Here is a 24,753-nt window from a genome sequence, read left to right on the forward strand (position 1 = left end):
CTGGTGAATATTTCAAGAAACATAGTTGGATTTAAAACCAGGATAGTTCACCTGTTAGGGCAATGACATCATCTGGAGGTTCATTTTGAGGAGGTTAAACCAGACCTTATTATGAACAGGGAAAAATTTTACTGTCAAGCTTTTTCAAACTGTCAGCTGGATACATGTCATTAAGAATAAGGCTGGGGTTTTTTTTCACTGCTGAAGCCTTTAAAAGGTAGTAAGCCTCTTCATGTAGGGACTACTTTTTGACAAAGGACTTTGAAATTAATATGTCGATTGTGTGTGGTAAATTATGTGCATGTATACATACTCTGGAGAAAATTTTTAGGCATAGAGACTCAAAAACTGGATTGCATGGAAGGGGAAGAGAAAGGATGTCAGTACTAGCGTACAATCTTCATTCTATTTGCGTGAATAATATTCTTCATTTTGATATGAAGAAAAGTTGCTTTGTACCCAAAATGAGCTGTAGACACCAATCTACAAGTAGATATACTTGTTACAGTTGGCCACATTTGAGTCCATCTTAAGCCTGATTTCAGCTGCATCAGTGTATTATTATTGTGTTACATGCATGTAATATAAACTTACATGAGTAACTTTTATTGATTTAAAATTTGACTATGAATATGACTATGAAAATAATATTTTTCTGCATACATTTTTTTACAATTAATAGTCAGAACAGTGCTGCAAGCAGGCATTCACACATTTCTTTCACTAGCATTAGCATTAGATATTTGCTTGAGCAGGGAGGTTGGACTACATGACCAACCAAGGGTCCTGTGAACCCTTCCAACCTTAGCCATTCTGTGATTCTGGAACTCTGTGAATTACCAAGGTATTGCACCATATACCATTGCACACTTATATATTTTAACCAATATTCTTAATATTGAAATTAAAGGAATTACTCAATTTTATAATACAGTTGGTAAATTTAGAAATGCACATGTTTAAGTATCTTCCTGTGTGAAACTGCATGGGCACAGGTTCCCAGTTTTGGAAATGAGGTATACAAATCATGTGTTCCAAAGGGTAAGCAAGTGACAGACATTGAACTACCAGAGATAATGACAAATTATTCCCTGTTTTCTACCCTACCCCAGAGTGCAATTTAATCTGAAAGGTTCTGGCACACTGAATTTTGAGATTGCATCAGAACATGATATCCAATACAACAGATAATTAGTTTGATAAGAAATTATAGATGTTGCAGTCTACCTTGCTCTGCTTTCCCTGACACTGGCATACATGAATTTACACCAGTATAAAAACTATGGCAAAACATACATCGGGTCGTTTGTTCATAAACAAGTGAAAATAGTTCATCCATTCAGTAGACAAGGAGGAAATACTATAAACCAAAGAGTGGACAGAAATCAGGATGCCCCAAAGCCTTCCTGGAGTCCTACCAAAGAAACTTTGGTGTGGGGAGATTGGCTTTCCACAGCCAACATTTTACAGTCCCTCTGGATTTGAGTGAGCAACCTTAAACAAAACCTTAAAGTATGTAGCTTTTTAAAGAGGGTGTTGGACTGAAATGCTTAACCATAAAGACCAGCTCGTCTTTCTTTTAAATCAACAGTTGTGTCCACTTAAGAGGCACCAAAGGGGCACTGTGGTTTGTTTTTAAAGGTTTCAAAAGAGAAGCAGTGAAAGAAATATATCCTCATATTTCCTTAAAATTGCTACTACTTCAGGAACTTCTAAAGCACTGGACTATTTTATTAAAATTGCCACTTGGTTGTAGAATAGTGTTGCCAAAAATTACTGCTCACGGCAGTGATTAAAAAGTCACTCTTTTTCTTAGAAAAGCTTTGAATTGTTTAGTCTATCCCCCCAACAGTAGCAAGTGAGCAAAGGGCATGTTTTTAAAAAATAAATTAAGACAAATAAAAAGCTTAGCACAATTGAATTGAATCCCTGTCTTCCCCCAGTAAATATATCTAATATCACATACTTATTCAGAGAGGGAAGAAGGGATTTCCCCTTAGTAACCTCTCAGAAAGAGAGAGAGAGAGAGAATGTAATTGTTCCCCATCTCATTGTATGTGTTACTAAGCCGTGATGCCAGCCACATGCTGATTATCTCTCCTGTTACATAAAGTGCTCTCCTGCGGTGCCAATTGCCTGCCGTGTGGTCTGTATCCTGTTACATAAAATGTTATCCTGTACCACCGATGTGCTGTGCCAAAGTGCTATTCTTTACTACCATGCTCTCAGTCTTCAGAGCTCAGATGCCCTTTGTTTTCATGCCTGCTTCCGCCCACATCTTAAAAGCCACCTAATGATTAAAACAAAACAAGAATACTTCTCACTAAACAATGATTTTTCAGTTATACTGCAAAACAAGAAACAACACAAATTACTGTTGCTCAGGCATTCTGGAGGATATGAGAGTGTTGCACAAAAAATCCCATTAGAGACAGAGCTGCCGCAAGGCCCTCTGTGACTCAGAGGTTGCACCTTCACACTTCTATCATTTATGGGTCAATCTGAAAGATGGAGTTTTATATGTCTCAACACTTTGCAAAGGCAGTCCTGAGATCAGCTGTACTGCTTGAGATGAAAGCAGCCTTGGAGTAAAACACTGAGAATAGCTGTCCCTCACGATGTATTGCAATAACACATTGTCAAAGAGTGCTGCTGCTCCAGCAATCTGTAAACATGCTATATCATCTAAACAGTGCAGGAGTGATGATGTGTTACTGGAGAGATGGCAGCAGTAGAGCAGAAGAGCACATCTACAAGCAGAGCACACCTGACTACAGACTGACAGCCAGCTCACTGGTCTTTTGGATGGCCTAGTAGAAATGACACTGCTAAATCAGCTGCATTGGCACTACTGCTCCTGGCAACCAGAAATGGCAACTCTTACATGCACAAAGATAAAGGTTAGGCAAAGGGTCTCCTAGTCAAGGAGAGACAAAAGAGAAATTGAATAATCAAATTTTTGTGAGGCCACAGAAAATAGAATCTAATCTCCCAGGGCTTGAGGCCTACAAAAGTGTTTTGTAGAGAGGGAATAAGGGCCATCAACACTATATATTATCCTCTGAACCCCTGTATGAGGCTAAGGGACATTTTAGTATAAATCTTACCATTTGTTAGTTTCTGTGTTTTAAAATATTTCTCAGATCTCAAATAACCCTCTTGTGTTTGGTAAAATGTTCATCAAATATGAATGTAATCTAACATCAGGAGCAAAGAAATCCCCCAGACAAGAGCAAAAATAGCTCTGCCTGGTCAGTCTCTCTTACATAAGGACCAAGATTAACTCGAAGGATGAGATTTCAGCTTCACAGAATTGAGCAGCCTCAATTCCAGTCCGATGATGAAGGCTGGAGACGGAAGATGCATTTCTTCATTCAAATGGTCTCTTGAGACTTACTTACAAAGACATGGGCAAATTTCTGATGCCAGACATAAAGCATGCAAAAGGATTTGTAAATATCAGTTTCCCCACAGTTCTAAATCAGAGGAGGATCACAGTTCTAAATACAGGAGGCAACTACAAAAAAAGAATAAAAATAAAAGAGAGAGAGAAAAAGTACAGCACCAATAAAACATTTTCACACTCTTAGTCTTAGACATTGCTATTTGGTCGATTCTGTTTCTGTGAAAATATGAACAGTATCTTGCAATATTTAAACAAAAAGTTTGCAAGAAGATAATGGCAAGGTTCTGCTTAAAAAGATTAAAAGAGTTCAAGATTCAAATAACATGAAGAAAATCCCAAATCCTGTCACAAAATCTTTAGTTTATACAGAAAAACTAGCAGAGAAACAATATTCTTGCCGTCATCCAAAACCCACAGCAGACACTTTCTATTTGTTACCACTAGCTTTGAATTGGGACAAACATTGCCTAATTTTTGTGCTACAACTCTCTTCTAGAATCATGTAAGAAACTGCATTGGCTGTGAAGACAGTTTAATGGGAAAAAAAAGGAAAAAAATCAATGGTAGATAGTAGCCTCATGGTGTATAAACACTATGGAAGTGATTTTTTTCACAATCAGTATGTCTTTTCTAAACAAACTTTCTTCTGCAGTGCCCTTTCTCCTGCACTATATATTGTGCCATACAACACCATACATTCTTTGTACCCCACTATCACATCCCTAGGGTCAAAGGAAGAAGATAGAAAAATTCCTGGAATAATATCCCCAATAAATTACTACTAACTATTATAATTCAACATGGGCATATAAACGGCACTTTAAAGAAAATTGAATTTGTTGAAAGTTAAAGCAAACCTGGTGTTACTTTGAACAAGAGGCTCACTGATTGTTTTCAGATTTCCATAATAAAATAGGCTTTTTTGTTTTATGTTTTACATACCCTCTGAGGAAAGGAATTGTACCTCAAAACATATGGGTGTTCGGAATCTTTATTTTTAAATACAATCCTCCATGCTCATAAAACCCTGATTGGAAGCCAAGGAATTTATAACAAGGTGCATAACAGCAAGCCTGAAAGAAGGCTAAAGATGAAGAAAAACAGAGCTTTCACTCATTAATTAAAAATAAATAAGAAGACAGCCTAGAAGTGAAAGTGACCTTAATCTGGGGACAAATATCTGTGATTTAATTTAGTGACATCTTCTCACTATATGTGGGTGTATGGGCACTGAAATACACAAGAAGACAGATAATAAACTGGCATTTATTTTGTGTAGCAGGAATATTTTTTTCAGTCTACATCCTAGTCCTTTCCTTTTATTGCTGTAATGGGTTACACTGAGAGCATAAAGAAAGGATTTTTCTATCTGGATTTTAGGAAGCATTTTAATGCATAGCTTTTCTCCTAAAATACATGTTCTGTTAGAACAACAAGCTTTCATGTCTTATTTTAAACTGTGTTATATAACCTAAAACCTTGTTACATATGCTCCTATAATATATGCCATGACTGAGTGCGCCCCACTAGGATTCAGTGTATGCCTTGGGTATACTTCAACACTCCTTGGTGTGTTACGCCACCTGTGAAGTGTGCTTCTATTCCACTATTGCACATACAGTTAAGCTTTTAATTACTGGGGAAATGGTTTGTTTTACCTTAAAACAAGAAGTTAACACTCATTTTTGGTTTGGCTTATGCAGCTTCTCCTTTTATTACAAAAATTCTGGGTGAGGGTCAACAGATGAAGATTATAATTGAGTTTTAACTAGGTTGCCCAAAACATTTTTTTTTTCCTGTGGCTAATGGATTTATTTTGCCTCTCTCTGCCCTTAACTGGGGAATCTTTAGTACTCCTCAGTGCTGTATTCTGCATTTATCCTTTCATTAAAAGGTGAGTCTAATATGCCAGAGAGGGCACAGAGCTGTAGTTTAAAAGAAAACCTTGGCAATACAGTAAGAATTAAAAATATTGTCCCTTCAAAAAGGAGATGTCCTGCCCACCTTCCTTGCTCTACTGTCTATCACATTTTCATACATTAATACCCTATGTCAACACATCAGATTCTTCCCACATGCACAAGCTTAGTCTGATGGAGACATGAAATCTCTGCCTGCATGACTAAGGAGAGCACTGGTGTGATTTTTATAAAGAGACTCACACTAGCAGTCAGAGCGTAGAGCTGAATAGTGAAAATACACAGCCAGAATCTGAGCTCTTATATTTGCAAGTATTTTCTGATATTTCAGATCTGTCTCCTCTTGATAATCCCTTTGGGCCTGGCAACCACTAACATTCTTGTGGGCCAAAGAGCAGGTGAAGACGAGAAACCGGAGAACACTGCACTCCAAGGACATTCATATTACATGAAGGCACCCGCAACTACCAGTCTGCCTGCATGCACAAAAAGCTAGTTTGTCCAATCAAAGTTGCACAGTTAAGCTGCATGCACAACAATTTTATGAACAATCCTGGACTTCACAAGTTTTGGAAGCTGGGCTCAGCAACTATAAAATTATACACTTGATATATATAAGTATGTACAGTAAATAGAGTATAATTAGAACAGAATACAATGTACTATTTTTCACTGCTTTTTATTCTTGCTTCCCTAGAGCTACGAAATGAGTTTCTAATGAGCTTTGGGTAGTCACATAAATAGAAAACCTAACGTTGTAATGCCTGATAGTGATCTAAACTGCTTAGATATGTTTTGTATTACACCACAAAACAGTGGTTTGTTCATGGAATGGAACAAAAAATTTCATGTTACTCATACTTTGGCCCTAGGCATGCATGTGTTGAAACCATAATCCCCTAACGTATTTCAGAATATGTTTGGACAACCTAGGTTTCTCTGTGAAAATGACCCAAAAGGAAAAAGCCATATGCATTAAAAACATAAATTACTGAGACCTCAATGTTTAAGTGTAGCCTACAGCACATAAAGAAAAATTTCCAATACATGCCTACTTTCCCAGTTAATAAAGGACAAGGAAGATGAGAAGGATGTAATCAGGAACCATATAGAAAAGCTATAAACTAGCTGTGTATGGATAAACATTCTATACATCAGAAACAAAATATTCTATGTCAAGGCAGGAAGTCTATCTACTGAAAGATCTTCAAACATGGTTTCACAGATATATACTGGTTTCACATGCACAGGTTCTCCCTTAAGATTTGCAACAGCCATTTTGTTATTCTCTGGTAGGGAGAATAACATGAAAAGTCAGGGAAGACTGACAGTAACATAAAGCATTTTTTCCCACTCTAGAAAATCCCTACAGTATTAGGTAGAATCCCATACACAAATCATAAGTGTCATTACTTTTACACTACCTCTGAAAGGCAGAAGGATTAACAGACAAGTGGACAGGCAAGCTGACAGAGCAATAGAGTGATGAACATTGACTAAATTAATTACCAAGAGTCAAAAAATCAATGTGCTGCAGTCAAGGAATGGATCCAAATACCACAAGTTCTTGTCTAGTGTTTCAAGTACAATGTCATCTTGAAGAGGTGATACTTCTTTACCAGGTAACAACTAATACACTTATACTACTTCTAACTGTTTATTATTTTTTCTGTAGAAGCTGAATCAGAGAATTAAGGTTGGAAAAGACCTCTAAGACCATTGAGTCCAATCATAATCCCAGAACCACCAGGTTCACCACTAAACTATAACCCCAGGTACCACATCCACATGTTTTTTGAACACTTCCAGGAACCATGTTCCCACCACTTCTGTGGGAAGCTGGTTCCACCTGGACACCCATTCAGTGAAGAAATTATTTCTAATGTCCAGTCCAAACCTTCCCTGGTTCAATTTAAGACCATTTCTGCTCAACCTGGCACTTGTTACCCGGGAGAAGAAGTTGACCCCACCACACTACAACCTCCTTTCCAGTAGTTGTAGAGAGTGATAAGATCCCCCTTCAGTCTCCTTTTCTCCAAGCTAAACACCGGCTCCCTCAACCACTCCTCATCCAGCTTGTGCTTTAGACCCCTCCCCAGCTCCATTGCCATTCTCTGGGCTTTCTCTGGCACTTCCAAGTTTTTCTTGCAATGAGGGTCCCAAAATTGAACACAGGATTTGAGGTGCAGCCCCACAAGTGCTGAGTACAGGGGCACAATCACTTTCCTGGTCCTGGTCCTGTTGGCCATACAATATATAGGTTGGGATGCCATTGGCCACATGGGCACAGCTGACTCATGTTCAGCACCACCAGGTCCTTTTCCACTGGGCAGCTTTTCCAGCCACTCTTTTCCACATCTGGAGCTCTACAAGAGGTTGTTGTGACCCAAGGCTCTTCACCTTGTTGAGCTTTGGCCCATCAACACAGACTGTCCAGATTTCTGAAGCTTCAGTAGATTTGTGTAGCTTCTTAAATGCTTATTTTAGGCATATGGACTAGAAGTGGAGCTTAAAAACAAAGTATAGATTTGAGAAGATGTAGACATAAAAATGTACCTCAATGTTTTTCAAAAATATGTTTTTATGTATTTCCTTCCTTTCCCAAGCTGGGGCCAGAAACAAAAATAAAATTAAAAAAAACCACATTCCCATTAGCATTATGTTCATGGTTTAGTCCTTTTTGCTTTTTCTTCTTTGAGGTAATTCAAGAAATAAGCAGCCTTTTTACTGTTTATGTGAACATTGCTTGCAGGTAAATAGAAAAAGTGCTAACATTTGATTGAAACTCACAAGGATCAAAAAGGTCAACCGCTAATCATAGAAGGTCTGCTACAAGATGGTACATTAAAAGTAAGAAAAAAGAAGTTGCGGTGATTGATTCTATTGTATTATTATTACAGGAAAATAGAACAAAAAAGTGAAAATATTGCCTTGAAATTAAAAAAATCTCCTTTGTGAAGGGCTCCATTTTGGTTTACATGCAGCACCATTTTACACAGCATTGGCTGTGAAAAGGGATTTTTCAGCTGGTCTTTAATGCAATTTATGCCAGTTTTAAGGCCTTTTGCATAGCCAAAGGAGCACAAAGAGCCTTGATGCAAATGAAAATCTGTTCTTTAATGTGCACACTACTCAAAGTAATAAAAGTTTTATTATTTTTTAAGTTATGTACACCCACTGTGCAATATCAAATACGCATGTTGTAAACACAGTGGACCGAGTTCAGACATGATGTAAGCATGTGTAACTCAAATGACTTCAAAGGGACCACTTGTGAAACAGAACACTACTTAGCATGGCTATGAGTTGCAGGATTTGTGCTAAATTCCTGGATCATGTTATTTTAAATAGATTTTTTTGAGTAGGATAGTGTTACACAGCATCAGAAATAAAGAACTGGGCTGTCAGTAATCTGTGGGGTCAAGTATCAAAAGAATTATTTGACTTTGTGCAAGACACACAAAACATTTCAAGCAGACTGAAAAGAGCAGAGAAGGAGCACATTGAGATGTCATTTCAGAGCAAAAATGGCCCTCGCTGCTTTAAACAAGAAAAAGCTAATAATCCATGTACACTAGTGGTGTATATAAGAGAAGCAAAAAAAAAAAAAAAACAAACAACTTTTTAGGCAATGTATGGAGAAGAGGGAGGGCAAGGAGCAGGACCCATCAGTCTTGGGAGATGGGTCCAAAATCAGGCAAATGTCATAGAATCAGACCAGCCAGAATGCTGTCACATGCACTAATACAGAGAGCAGCAGAGCAGATAGTAAGTGGTATTGATCTCATGGGTCTTTTTACCAAACTCCACTCACTCAAACTTTTCATCTTGCATCTATTGCACTGCCTGGCTGCATTCTTATCAAAATGCTTCTGGAAAAAATACAATGAAACTGCAGCTTGTAATACAACTAGTTACATTTTGTGGGTTGTTTTTTTGGTTTTTTTTGTGGGGGGAGTTGTTTTGGGGGAGGTTGGTATTTTGGGGGGTTTTTTTGGGGTGTTTTGGTTTTGGTTAATTTTTGGTGTTGGTTTTTTGTGGCTTTTTTGTTTTTCGGGTTTTTTTGTGAAAGAAAATTAGGGCATTAGACAATTCACAACCACAAAGACATTTCATCATGGATCATCAATCTGCAGACTGGGAGCTTGAAATCAAGTAGAAAAGAAACTCAGCAGAGAAACCACAGGAAAGCAATATTGCTGGGAAAAAAAAAAAAACAAAACAGGAATGGAACCAAAAGAGATGGTCAAAGAGAAAAGGACTTAATGATATAACTAAATGGAACTGAGCTTCTGACTTTTTATGCAGAGGAGCCTCATTCCCAAGTGTTGCCTTTTTAGCAGTGTTGGTCAATGAAGACTTCATCTGGCAAAGCTACTGCAGTGTTTTGAGAGTTTTTCTGACTTATGGGACAAAGGCATGTGAAAGTTGGACCAATTACTGCATCCTTTCAAATCCCATCAAAATCACTGTTTTGCTGTGAAAAACTCCAGAGGCACTTTATTTTGTAAATTTTGAAGTTGCAAAAGCGGTCCAATTTCATGGAACAAGAGAGGATTTATTTCTTTCAGCAATAAGGAAGATGCTACAAGTGTTCTTTTCACACAACATGAGCAAGTGGCTGTCTTACTATTCCATTTTTGTCAAAAGATGTCAAAAGACAGGAATATTCTGTGCCCTGGGAAAGAATTCAAAAACCCAACATGTAGATGCTTTACAGCTCAGTCTGAAAAAATCACCTAATATGTCTTTTCAATTTAAGATCAGGAATGAATCTCAAGGTAAAGTGAAAAAGAACATCAAGTAAATACTCATACAAATATAAAAGCTATGTCTTCAAATGCCAAGTACTAATATATGAGAACAGCCCTAAATGGTCACACCATGCTGGAACGTAATGAGAGAGGACAACTCCCCAAAGTGTCAGATACCAATTCACTTTTAAATTATATTTACTGGCCTCAAGAGCATTACAGCTGATGTAACATTTGAATTTTGCCTATAGTAAAACTCTTCCTGTTTGGACACATTTGACTGCCTCCAGGCTTTGATGATATCCTGAAGTACATCTTGGTACTTAACTGACATATTTATCCAGTCAAGGACTGCAAGACCGTGCAATGTGCAAGAGAGTAATGAAATCACACTTCTGAACACTGATTCTGGGTACTCAGCAAATAAATGAAGCTTGTTTTGACATGCTTCATGCCTTCGAATTTTGCCTGAGAGCACCTTCTCTTCAAAATGAATACATGGATTATCCATGAAAATTTGATACTGATTAAAAAAACTCTGTATGCATAGTTCCCCATGGAATAAGGTAGCCATGTGTGTATTAGTAAGCCTTTCATAGGAGCAAGTAGTGATATTTAAAACTCATCTTAAAAAAAATCAGTCATTTCTTGGAGTCACTAAAGAGTATGCAGTAACTGACCTCAGGAAAAAGGGCTGTAGCTGCATTTATATACTTGGCACCTAAAAAAAAAGGGAAATAAATGATTAATGCTTTTTATATTGTCATACTTCTACAACAGTGGGTTTTCAGTGTGTGGCCTGTTAAAGATAGTATAAAGGGCTGAGCTTCAAGCTTCCATAGTGCTACAATTCCAGGCAGTTCCAGTATCACAGAATATCATTCAATAAATGAAATACATACATACAAGGAAAGACGAGCGCATGGAGTTCTAAAAATATTCTGTCCATACAACTTTGGGATGACTACACATTAAAAAAGTATGTGATCACAAATAAACTGATAATTAATAGGCTGAAACAGGCCAAATTTTATTTTAAAGACTGTATAATTTTCAATTCAGACCTATACTACAGTGTGAAGAGATAGACTGCTACTATTTGATTTTCCAGTAATAGAACACCTACTAGTTAACTGCCTTCTCTCCCTGGAATTCAGCAAAGGCAATTCCAGGGCCTTATGCCTGGGGAAGAATAACCCCCTGCACCAGCACAGTCTGGGGGAGAAACTGCTGGAAAGCAGCTCTGTGGAGAGGACCTGTGGGTCCTGGTGAACAACAAGCTGTCCATGAGCCAGCAGTGAGCCCCTGTGGCCAAGAAGGCCAATGGTCTCCTCGGGTGCTTTAGGAAGAGCACTAGTGGAGGGAGGTGATCCTGACCCTCTACTCAGCCTGGTGAGGCACATCTGGAGTGCTGTGTCTGGTTCTGGGCTTCTCAGGACATGAGAGACATGGAGCTCCTGGATCAGGTCCAATGGAGAGCAACAAAGATGAGTAAGGGACTGGATCATCTCTCTTACTAGGGCAGGCTGCGGGAGCTGGGCCTGTTCAGCCTTGAAAAGAGACAACTAAAAAGGGACATCATTAATGTCTCTAAGTACCTGAAGGGAGGATGTAAAGAGGATGAAGCCAGGCTCCTCTAGATAGTACCAAGAAACAGGACAAGAAGTAACAGGCAGAGACTGAGGCACAGCAAATTCCACCTGAACATGGGGAAGAATTTCTTTACTGGGTGTATGACTATGCACTGGAACAGATTGCCCAGAGAGATTGTGGAGTGTCCCTCACTGGAGATATTCAAGAATGGTCTGAACATATTTCTGTGCCATGTCCTCTGGGATGACCTTGCTTAAGCAGGGAGGTTGGACCAGATGACCAACTGTGGTCCCTTCTGATTTTACCCATTCTGTGATTCTGTGATTAATTTTTAAAATTCCGAATGTCTTTGAATGGCAGATTCTTGTCTCTATGTAATTTATTTTTCATGTATTTGCCAATATTACCATTTTTATTGTCTTCCCATGCCAAAACAAACTCTCTGTGGATTTAAATGTCTTTTAAATATTGCAATACTGAATAAAAAAAATATAAAAAGGAAGTCTATAAAGAGTAAGATGTCATTCTGAATTTTGTTACAAATCCATACTGTGAATGATTTGCAAGCGGCTTTACTTATTCTGCAGTCTTGCTTGAAATAAAAGTGTCCAAAAGCATTCCAAGCTATTTAACAGAATTTCCCTTTGCTTTTATTTTTCAGTTGCAAATAATAAAGAAAATCTAAATTTGCCCTCTTAGGTATAATACCCTATGCTCTCTTTCTTGATGGAATATATCAGGGAGGAGTAAGAAATATTATTTTAGAGATTGACTCCAAGAATAAATTACATTACTCATTGCTTTTAGCTTGATGATCATGCTACAAAGGGAAAGCTAGGGGTAGAATTCAATTCCCATTACTCAAATATCCAGAGCAGTCTTCAAAGTCATGACCCTGAGGCCAGAGCAGCTCTATAGGGAGCAGGCAGATACAACAGCACAACAGGGCCTGTGGAGATCTAATCTAGCTCCTCTCCTCTGCTATTGCCCATCATAGAGAGAATTTGCTTCCAGGCCTCAGCCAGATCAGATGGGCAAAGCCAGGAGTGGAAAGGGAAGGGACAGAGAGATCTCCTAGACAGCTGTCTGTGTGCGAGGTGCCAACAGTACACATTGGGAGGCATCTCAACTGCTTCTTGCAAAAGGAATTTTGTAGCCTTCCAATCTGGGATTGAATACATGCACAACTGACAACCAAGCATACATTGTTTGAGTAATTCTGAAGTCAACAGACTGCACAGCTAAAACTCAGAAACTTCTTGGTATTAAAATAATTCTTAATGAGGTGTAACAGTAAGAAAGACAAAGTGAGAAAGGGTGTGTCCTATCAAGTTCCCAGCCTGCCTGACTTGTTCTTCTCACTTTTTGAAAATCATCAATTTCTTGAAGAGACCAAATCATCAGGTTGCTCCAACAATGATACTTGAATAGGGGTGTTTATTTTTCTGATGCCTGAATAGATTTGTTTGTATTATTTGGTTTTCATTTATTTGTTTATTGTTATTATTTATGTTCTGAAGTATACTGTACAATAAACTTAATTCAGAAGACTTGCTGTGGATTGATCTTTTAAATGTATCACAAGTAAAATCTTAAACTTTCCCATGATTCAAAATAAAAAGGGGGGAGTGGGGAAGTGTGGATCATATTAACTTAATTCAGAGAAATGATGTAAAAACCCCAGGGATTAAACAGATGCATGCAGGTTCTCTCATACAGTCCCAAACCAGATCTGTGCTAACAAGATTAAATTTCATGCCTTGGGATGTTGGGGAGTTCATTTTGCATGCCTCTATGCAGATAAATGTCTTTCTTTACTTCAGTGGGTCTAACTGCATGAGCAACAATGGCTTATGAGCTTGCATATGTAAAGATGCCTCTATAAGACATAATAAAATATGCCCAAATACTTAACAAGAGTCCTTGAGAAAATTAAGATCAGAAAGGCTAGTACAAAATCTTGAGAGCAATAGGAATGAACCAAAAAGTATAAAAAAATTTAAGTAGGAATGCTCATAACAAAATAATGATTCATGTTTGAAAAACACCACATCAACCTAAAAATCATGACTTATGCAAAGTGAGGACTACCTGCTATTTGATAAGGCCAAATAATTTCCATTCTCCATGCAGAAAATGTTGGAAATTGACATACATTTATCTCAGAATTACAATCTTGAGATTATTCCTTCAGCATGGATGCTGACCATATCATGTCTTGACAAGTGCCTAAATTTTTTTTAAGCAGTGGCTTATTTGCAATACCAAAAATCTGTTCTGCTAAAGTCTTTCATAGTAACCTTCCTCCTTTTTATTCAAATGTTTTTTGCTCTGCTGTGACAGAAAAAAAAAAAAGCCTCTTCCAGTTTTTGGAAAGCAAAATAAACATTATTGGGAAAAAAACCCAAATCTATCTATCTATCTATCTATCTATCTATCTATCTATCTATCTATCTATCTATCTATCTATCTATCTATCTATCTATCTTTCTCTCTAACCTATCATCTATCTCAGAATGCAGATTGAAATAACAGTTGCATTTTCCTCAGCGGTTAGTGGTATTTGCAGACTGGATTCTGACTGAAGAATTACAAAGTATTTCTACCCATTTCAGTGGAGTTAGAGAAACCATGCACCATTAGAACAAATGGAATAGTCTAGTCTGGAATTCCATACCTTGAAATAATTAAGATATTAGCATTAATAAATAATATTTTAAGAAAAAGTCATTGCATTTAAGTCCCACTGCAAGCGTGAATTGTACAGCATCACTTTTGTGGAGTTCAATTGCTCTCAGAAGTCCTGGATAATAAAGAGGAATAAAGATATTCCGGTGAGGTAAAGGGCATAGCCTTTGAAATGCTGTGTTATACCTCCTACAAGAGTTAATGTACATTGTATTTCTACCTTGCATAGGCTGTACTCAAGCTCTGAAGTGACATTAACAACAAGAAGTTGAATTTTGTTATTTCACTTGGAGCTTACATAATTTCTTTCACCTCATGGAATACAGTGTTCTAAGAGAATCAAGATACTACAGAGAGTTCCCATCAACTACTCTGCAATCTTGCTAAAACAAAGAGACAGAACATGAGATGAGATAGGAAAAACTGCAGGTACAATTTATGAGGGCATTTGCATGGAATGTACACTTCTCCAAAATTAGCTAGGCATGCTTAGGAATGATGGAATGTTGCCTTCTCTGAAGCTGGCATAGATGATTTCAGTTATTATGAACACCAGATGGTCTCATTACTTTTCATCAGTTATGTGGTAAGCCAGAACTTCCTCAAGGATTCAAATGCTTTCTCTGTGACTGGCCTAAGTCACGTCAACAGAGCAAGGCTTGGGATGCATGATTTCAGGTTTTCTTGCTTCCTTGGTCACAGCAAGATACTCATGGATTCTGCTGATCTGATCAGAAATTCCAATTCTGAAGGCATCTGGAGGTATTTCCAAGGATGTCTGCTTTTTGAAAGGAACACTTTCAGATATTGTGAACTAGCAGCCATAATTACGACTGAAAATGTCAGATTCAGTGCAAATTTCCAAGTAAAGTGTTCACAGTTATTTCAGGACTGGCTACATTCAGGTTCACAAGTCATAAGAACAATAAAATTCACTGAAATTCAGCCTCTAAGCACAATATCAAGATCTTCGGGAAAAGGCTGCTCACATGCTTGACAGCCATTCAATGGTGCCTCAGCCACAAGTTTTAGAACATGACAAGTACTCTCCCTTCTTCCTCATTGTGGAAAGAGGTGAGATGTAATTTCACTGTATCCTTTTTCACAGCTTTCTGTTAGATGGGGTCTGTAGGCTATTTCAAGATGAAGAACTGAGAAAATTAATTGTACTTAAAGTGATTCTAGTAGATTTTTCTTTACCATGACCACTGCTAAATAGATGATGAATCATGCCTGCTACTGATCATTTGTTTTCTGTCCATTCCTGAAAACTTTCAGCTATAAAAGATTTTATAAGATGATCTCTTTTTTCATATTTCCGTACAGAACAGTATACACGTTTGCTTGTATTATAACAGACATACTATCAACCCAGAAAAAGTTTTAACTTTTTTATGCCAGTATAGAAGTGAAGGCAGTTGGTAAGAATTATTTCAATGTGAAAAAAAACAAAAACAAACTGTGATGGAGTATTCCAGATGGATCATTTTCATATGAAACAGGAAGGCCTATAGAGAAAGAGGTACTAAAATAATGAGTTTATGAATTAATAGTGATTGCTATATGTCCCTTGATAGCATATAAATCAATTGAAACTGTTAAAGAAAATATACAGCAACTTCCACATAGAGTGGTAAAAATACTGCCAGTAACTCCAAAACTCCTGCCTGGCCACTCTGAATTGAATTTGTGTGTACTTAAAGAACTCTACCAGATTGAGGATATGACTCAGTGTACAAATTTCATAGATATCAAAGAAAATTATTCATTATGTTCATTATTTATATTGATTCTTTTGACTGCTCTTCCAGGGGCATATGCCAAATTCAGGTTCCAGACTCTCTCAAATTAGAACACCAGAGTTTAGAAATTTCTGCTAATTTTCTCAAGCCCAAAGAACAGACTTCCCTTCATAGATGGAATTTTTTATGTTATTAGCTAAACTTCAATAATGCCTAAAGTCTTGCCTCTCCATTTTGATTTTGTGTTGGGTTTTCTTGTGATTTTTTGTTTCTTGTTTTTTGGGGATTTTTTTAAAAATACTACAAGATGTTTGTAGGATGGACACTCAGTAAATGGGAATGTTTTGAGAGGCTATATGAGATACTTGCTACATACATACACTCTGTAAAATGTACTCTAAATGATAATTCTCATCTATATACACATGTACACATATATGGGTAACATTAATGCAGACAAATATTACTGCTAGGAAAAGTTACCCATCATACTATAAACAGCTATCCCAATGCATAGATATTTTTCAGTTGTAAAATCCTTAATCCTCCCAGATGAAGGAGGGAGCAAGAGAGGGAAAGCGAGAAGGGGAAGAGGAAATGATGGGGAAATGGAGTACCTCTGAAGAAATCAGTTCCACAAAATCATAAACAAAGAAGATAAAAAGTGTTTAATTCAACACAGAATCAGCTTTTTCAATTGGGGAAAAAAAATCCTTGGCAAGAAACAAATCCCTAGTGCTTCAATTTTTCCCCAGATAATAACCATCAGATCCTGTGCTACTTCTTATGAGCACAATTTCCTCATTGTTAGCAGCTGTTCATTGGGTAGCATTGCACAACTGGCCAGGTGCATTACAGAGGGAATGAAGGAGGATAGGGGGTTGTCTGCCTCCAAACCATCAGATGGATTAATAATATTCTTCAATACAGCAGTAACTGGCCCACTTCCTAAGCTATGTTTGAGTTTTACTGAATGTAAATAAATAGCAGAGGGACAAGGACACCCACAGTCTGGACAAAGTCAGAAATCTTCAGGCACTTGTTGGGTTGTTTTTCTGCCCCCACTTCCCCAGAAGATGCAAACTGCAAGATTATGTGATATTTTTTTCCTCCTAGCTTCCTAAGGACTCCCAGAAAAGCATCAGGGGACTGGACCAGTCCTTCACCAGTTGCTTTGGGGGCAGGCAACAAGCTGGCTCCCATGCAGCCCTGTCACACTATACACTGTGGCAGCTGATATTAAAATGGACAAATAGAAGTTATCTTGAAAGATCTCTGAATTGATTGTTGTCAATTTATATTTTCAACTTCTCTGTGCACTACTTAAAGGAATTCTTGATGTGCTGAGCATTTATTTTTAGCAGTTTTTCCATAAAAGTTCAAAAGCTACAAGTGTTTTTGCACTGTTCTCACTACATACTATTAAGTGGATGATTCCACCCTGACTTTGCACAGGAATAATCAATGGATAGAGGTACAGGCATGTCTATAGTAATGAGAACTACTTAAATACTTGAACTTTAAAAACCCTTTATCAATGGTATTTTGCCCTTAATATCCTGTGCAAAATATATAAGGCAGAAAAATGACTAGCACCCAGGAAAAGACTAATAACAAGGATCAAAATACTTATGCTGTACGTAAACATGAACACATCTTAAATCTAAAGTCTTCTCTGTAATGATTGAAATTTTAACATAGGCCTCATGTTTTTGTTAGTTTGAAACTTGGTATTTTTTACATTATAACTCTGTTTAAATGGGAAAGATATAAAAAAGTCAGGCTGAAACAGAACACTTTCAACCAAAAGTCTGAAAAACAAGATATAATCATAAAGGTCTAGGATATAATAAATAACATGATGAAAACTGAGCATAACAAACCTATTTTAACCCTGCTCTGACAGAGGATAATTTATCCTGCAGGATAATTTGTGCTTATAATACAAATGTATATCAAAACTCAGTGAATTGGTTTCTTAACATTATGCTGTCTGCTCAGACACTTTCATACCTAGAACACCAAGGAGTAAACTAGGTAATTAGAGGATGGAACACATGGAGTCCCACTATACATGCTGTCCCATGCATGTCTTGCTGATCTCTAACTACATGGAGTCAGATTATAAAGTTCCTAATATGATAAGATCGCACAAAGACAGTTTTAGATTGGTTTTACTGCTTTGATCTCTGTGGAAAATAGAGAAGCAATAACAAAGATACCTACAAACTATCACGTAATTAATGGAAGACAGAAATTTTTAATAAAATCTGTCTTTACTACCATAAAAGGATACTATATTTTCATATTTCATCCACCAAATAATGTGCAAAAATTTTATCTAAATAATACTTAAACAAATCTCTACCAAAAAATGAAAAGTTTGAAAGAATGGAATTTTACCTGATATCCTCACTTGAAATTAATTTTGTTTGACTTCAAATATTTTTCTGTTGAATTTTTATCACTTTTATTGTATTTTTGGTTGTTTTCCCTCTTCTTGTATGCATATTTAAACTACACTTTTCCACTGTTGTAACTGAAAGTTTCAGGTTGCTCCCCTTTTTAGAAATCCCTTATAATGTTGCACTTGTGATAGGAACCAATAAACAGCTGTTTAAACAAGGAGTTTGTGCTTTTAAGAAGTAGCTAAATATCTGACAGTTATTCCCTTAGAACTACTGAAGAGGAGTAGTCCACTATTGTATTCGACTCAAATGCAGACAGATTTGTCAAGTACAAGAGAATGACAATAAATAGTTTAACCCATTATCTTTAAGATCATTTAAATGCTTGATTGAGGTTTTCCTATTTGAATACCTAAATGAACAGTCTAATTAAACATCTCAATTCATGTTTGTATGGTCTAATCGGCTCTTCTGCATAAAGCAGACAAATTGCAATACAAATTGTGCTAACAATTATAAATTTACAAAACTTTCTAAAGCTCAGTGATAAAGATTATTCAACCTAAGGTTTTATTTTGACTCCAAAAATCTTGTACCTCAAGGCACAAAAATATCTGATTTTTACTTTACATTACCTTTACTATTGTCTATACAAGTCTTAACATTTCACCTAGCTGCAATTTAAATTAGATTAGTCAAGTCTTTCCTTTTAGATCATTAAATGAGCAGAAAGATTTATCTCAACCTAACCTATTTCTCACAGCGGCCAAAGTGACTATATCTGTCTTTTAACTGGGTGGTTACTAAACACTACCCTTAAGCTCTAAATTTCTATAAGAATTTTATGCTATAAGATTGGTATCTTTTGCTTCCAGCAGGATGCTCTCAGCCAGCTGCTACAGGTCCTGATATTAGCACCTCATTTCTCTGAGCTCATAAACGTATATTTTAAGTTTCACTCACTCTGGGTTCTGGGGTGGCTATCAGAAAACCCAGCAAACAAGCAGACTGTTGGCTTAGCAAAGGATTATGCATGAATGGTTGACATGTCACTTATTCAAAACAGTCACATCCAGAGGGCAGTGGTCAATGGCTCAGAGTCCCAATGGACATCAGTGACAAGTGGTGTCTATCAGGGGTCCGTATTGGGACCACTGTTCTTTGATATCTTCATTAATGACACAGACAAATGGATTGAGTGCACCCTCAGCAAATTTGTCAATGACACCTAGCTGAGTGGTGTGGTTGCCACACCTGAGAGATGGGATGCCATCCAGAGGGACCTGGGGAGGCTCAAATGGACCTATGGGAATCTCATGCAGTTTAACAAGACTAAGCACAAGCTGCACCTGGGTTGGGACAACCCCCAGTACTGACACAGGCTGGGGGATGAACAGATGGAGAGCAGCCCTGGGGAGAAGGACCTGGGGGTGCTGGTGTTTGGGAGTCTGGACATGACCCAGCCATGGGCACTCAGCCCAGAGAGACAAACGTGTCCTGGGCTGCATCCAGAGCAGCGTGGGCAGCAGGGCCAGGGAGGGGATTCTGCCCCTCTACTCTTCTCTGCTGAGTACTACCCAGAGTACTTTGGGTAGTACTCAGCAGGGTACTTGGGTCCAGCTTTGGGCACCTCAGCACAGCAAGGACACTGACCTGTTGGAGCAAGTCCAGAGGAAGATCACCAAGACGATTAGAGGGTTGAAGCACCTCTCCTGTGAGGAAGGGCTGAGAGAATTTGGTTTGTTCAGCCTGGAGAAGATAAAGCAGCTTCAGGGTGATGTAAATGCTGCCTTCCAGTACCTACAAAAAAGATGGAGAGGGACTCTCCACAAGAGCATATAGTGACTGAACAAGAAAGAATGGCTTAAAACTGAGAGTAGGTTTTTCTTACATATTAGGAAATATTCTTTATTGTGAGGGTGGTGAGGCATGGGAACAGGTTTGCCCGAAGAAGTTGTGAATGGCCCATCCCTGGAAGTGCTCAAGAGCAGGCTGGATGGAGCTCAGATAAAGCTGGTCTAGTGCAAGGTATCCCTGTGCACAGCTGGGGGCTGTAATTAGAGGATCTTTAAGGTTCCTTCCAACACAGGCCATTTTATGATAACATACTAGGAAATTAAAAGGAAGAAATGATCCCCAGACTTGCCTCTACCCTGTTCCCACTCAATAATCTTTCTGGATTCTCTGGATGGGCTCATCAGAGAAACAATTACAGGAATAATTGCTAGATTGTGTTGATTTGTCATTAAAGTCATATCCCAGAACAAGTGTTTTAGTGTAAAATAGAATAAAGTAAAATAAATAAAATTTGTTATGGAGCTTTCTGAGACCAGGTCCTTTTATGATTATGGGACTGGAGTACCCCTCATATAAGAGAAGGTTGAGAGTGCTGCAATTGTTTAGTCTAGAGAGAAGTCATATCAGGGTGAACGTTACCAATGGATATAAATCCCTGAAGGAAGGGTGTAAAGAAGAGAATGATGAGGTCTTTTCAAGGGTGCCCAGTGACATAAAAGAGGCAACAGGTACAAAGAGAAGATGCTGTCTGAACATCAAAAAACACTTTTTTACTGTGACAGTGACTAAGCATTGAAACAGGATGTGGAATCTGCCACCTCTGATGGATATATTCAAATCCACCAAGATACTATGAAGGGAAACTGACTGTAGGTGACCCTACTTTAGCACAGGGATTGGACCAGAGGACCTCAAGAATTCCTTTTCAACATCAACCCTTCTATGATTCTATAAAGCAATTCAAGATAATGCTCTTGAATTGATGTGGAAACACAAAGTGAAATAAAATGCCATTCAAAAAAAATCCAAATGAAGTTCTTGTTTCTGATACAGAATACAACCTTTGCTGTAGCTAATGCACTCCAGATTTCTTGCTGCTAGTGTCACACAGTCCCTTTTTCACCCTTCCTCAGGAAAGGAAGCCTAATTGTGTAAGAAAGGGAGTAGATAAATTAGAGATTTCACTATCATTTCCCTCTTAGATCATCAGCTAAAATCTAGCTTATACCTAAAATATTTTAAAATCACTGTGTTAGTGTTGTTTTGTTATCTGTAATGAGTATGACTTTAATAATAATGCATGCTCCATACTGCATAGGAACCAGTGACATAACTCTATTAAGAAGTTCGCATTTCCCCCACCATTTAAATAAATTGAAATCTCCATCCTCTAGTTTCCATGGTGTTTAAAAAAAAAAGGTTGTGGCACCACAATATTACTCTCTCTCCAAGAGGAATACAAATGCAAGTAAGGCCAAAGTTGTATATGAGAAACAAAATACTGGCCAGTTATTGCTTTGGTCATGATTATATGCAACGAGTAATAATAAATGGAGGGTCCTCAAAATATCCTTTTAAAGTCTGAACAGCATCAAAAACATTTAAACTTCACTAGTGGAATCTTTAAAACAGGATGTTACACTTAAGGTATAATGTAATGTGTTTGTCTTTCATGGAGCAATTAATCACTGAATGGAGGAGTTAAGACCCAATCAAAACGGAAAGGTGTTTATTGCTGCAGCTGGTCATTAAATTATTTCTATAAAGCTTAAACACTGGGTTTTATTGTTTTTATTGCAGATCCGCTCCTATAAAAAATACATTTAAACTTCCCTTTTTAGATTTTGTGGTTAGTTTCTTGTGCTTCTGTTAACCAAACAAAACCAAACCCAAAGAAACAGCATGTTATTCTGTTATCAGTGATAATACAAACCAGAAAGATAGAAAAAACATGTCACCTTGAATTCTAATATGTGTACCTTTTATCTATGGGAAAAACCCCATGAATGATGGCAGTAACACAAAATAATCATGATATGAGTTTATTTTTCTTTGGGTGGGAATTCCTTTCATTCAGTTGATTAAAAAAAAATATTTCTTGGTATATGGAGGTCCTTAAGAAGATTCTCAAGTACCCTTAAGACACCTGTACATGAAGTCCTTTTAATGAAGCGTTTGCCATTTTGGATAGACACCGTGGCTGGTAGAAAAGGAATGAAAGAAACTTTGTTGCATTTAATCCTTCAAATGATTGTACTGAAAGGAAACATCTGCAAGGAAATATCCACAGGACAGCCGTCCTCTTTACTGCATTATCAAAGGATTTGTTGTCTTGATTGCTTCAGTGAGGTATTTTTAGCAGATGCAGGTGCTTTGTGGGATTATCTGTTTATACCAAGAGGACACGTGGACGCTCACAATTTTGATAAGAAGCAAAATCTATGGACTTCCCCAAGAGAAAAATCAAATCCCAAATTTCATCACCCTTGGACTGATTACCATGATGAATGTCATAGAATTGCCACATGGGAAATAAAACCATAGAATGAGTTTGGGTGACGTCTTAGGGAAGCAAACCTGTAGCTTGAATGTTTTCTGAAGAAAATGAACAGGGTACAAAGGGCATACTGAACTAATATAAGATACTGACTACATACCAATTTTGAAAAAACTCTTGCTAACTGCTTTAAACGGCAGAGCCAACACTTTCTGGCAATTGGGGTTGATAAAATCATGTTTCTTGGAATGAGTCAAAAATATTGAGGCAAAAGCTCACACTCTTTTTCCTGCTGCTGGGGCAAAGACCAGAACTCTTGTGACATGTGCACAGAGATGTTAACAGACAAAGTTCACAGTTTAAATATATCTGGCTGCAAACAAATCAACAGCATAACACATTCTCTTCAGAAGCAGAAGCAATACTATCAAGACTTATTCAAAACCTTTTTAATGTGCTACATGATTCCACTTAGCACATCAATCAAGAGGAATTAATTCCTGATAAATTCATCTACAATGACTTGTATGCTTTCCCTACAGTATTAAATCCATAATTTCTTTCCTTGGTGTCTGAATGCAATTTGCTCTCAGTTGCAGCTAGAATTTAGAAAAAATATCCTTGATATTAACCTTCTAGAAATAGCTTTGTTGCTTTGATTCATAAACAGTTTTTAAGTGTAGCAAACATACACATTTATCAGAATTAAAAGCTAGTACAGTTCATAGTTTGAGATTTTGAGGAAAAAATATTCTCAAGCCATCAGATTTCAGGGTGGAAATGGACAGTAATCTAACATTAGGAAAAGAGAAGTCAGCAAAGCTCTTCCATATTGCAAAAAGCATGATTTTTAGCCTTTTGGAAACTTTTTTTTTTTGAGTATGAGGAAAAAGTTATATATTGGACATCATATTGCTTATGGGAAAAATAGAGTGGATTAAGCCACACCTGGTTGAAAATGGAAAAACTGTATTTGAAATGTCTGCAGAGCTCATTAGTACCTTGATACTGAATGATTCAAAGCTATCTTTGGCTTTGACTCAAGATGCTGTCCTAAGCATGGCAGCACAATAACAATCCAAAAAGCTCCACAGATGTATACTAGAAAATGATAGTGCTTCATTAATTACCAAAGTAAAAACTTGCTAAACAGAGGCCCATTTTAGAAAATAAAAAAGAAACAGACTGTTAAAACCAGATGGGAAATAGACTGTAGTGGCCATTCATTACCTTTACATTTGCAACCAAGAGTGAGATTGCCAGAACAGTTTGTTCATTTGTATAAAGGAATTCTATGCTTAAATCACTGCATTCAGTTTTACTGAAAGTTCTTTATGATACATAGAGCATTTAAAAAAAAACTGAGTCAATGATGCATAATCTAGATGAAGACTTTGGTCAGCTTTATAGCAAGATAGCAATAGATTGATAATTGGTGCCTATGTACAATACTTAGAACACTACATAGCTACTTGAACTTCTACTCACTGTAAAAGATAATGCCAAAAGGTTTACAATGCTGACCAGCAACACTGCTTTCTTCCTCATCATCTGCCTGTAAAAATCATATTCAAAGTTTAAGCTTTAGAAGTTCATAGTGCAATAGGTAGTGGGTGTGAGAGGGTATGTGTGGGGAGGGAGCGGGGTGTGTAGAAGTCCATTAGAAAAATAACAGAAAAACATTTGACTGCCATAGGCCTGGAAACTGAAAATTTTACCACCCAATACTTTCCTTTATACTGCAAAAATCCATGACATAAGGGACAGCTCTTTGGTTTCTCAGCATAGCTATGGTAACAAGACAGGCCAGAGGAATTATACCCTAGTTATGTCTTTTAAATTGAACCACTAATGAATTGCTTTCTGATAGCCTCTTAATTGCACTCTGCCTCTAAAAGCCTAGATAGCCTAAAATAGACTACTTCAAAACAAATTTTTCTAGGTTTACT

General features: G+C 37.4%; 1 protein-coding gene across 6 annotated transcripts in view; it reads right to left on the reverse strand.

Moving 5' to 3' along the window:
- SUGCT (succinyl-CoA:glutarate-CoA transferase) overlaps positions 1–24,753 on the reverse strand; it is a 317,087-nt gene that overhangs the window by 124,879 nt on the left and 167,455 nt on the right. The window contains exon 14 of one of the 6 annotated variants that reach the window (XR_001519311.2): positions 10,760–10,800. The exons of 4 other annotated variants lie outside the window; for them this stretch is intronic. Coding sequence is in view for 1 of the 2 variants with exons in the window: in XM_033511987.1 (XP_033367878.1) it covers positions 24,285–24,359 (75 nt within the window). In the remaining variant the exon portion in view is untranslated. Of the gene's footprint in view, positions 1–10,759; positions 10,801–24,269; positions 24,360–24,753 lie in introns of those variants that run through there. One more of the 6 variants, XM_033511987.1, reaches the window with a different exon arrangement.

This window comes from Parus major, chromosome 2 (assembly GCF_001522545.3).
Source record: "Parus major isolate Abel chromosome 2, Parus_major1.1, whole genome shotgun sequence".
Lineage (NCBI taxonomy): Eukaryota > Metazoa > Chordata > Aves > Passeriformes > Paridae > Parus > Parus major.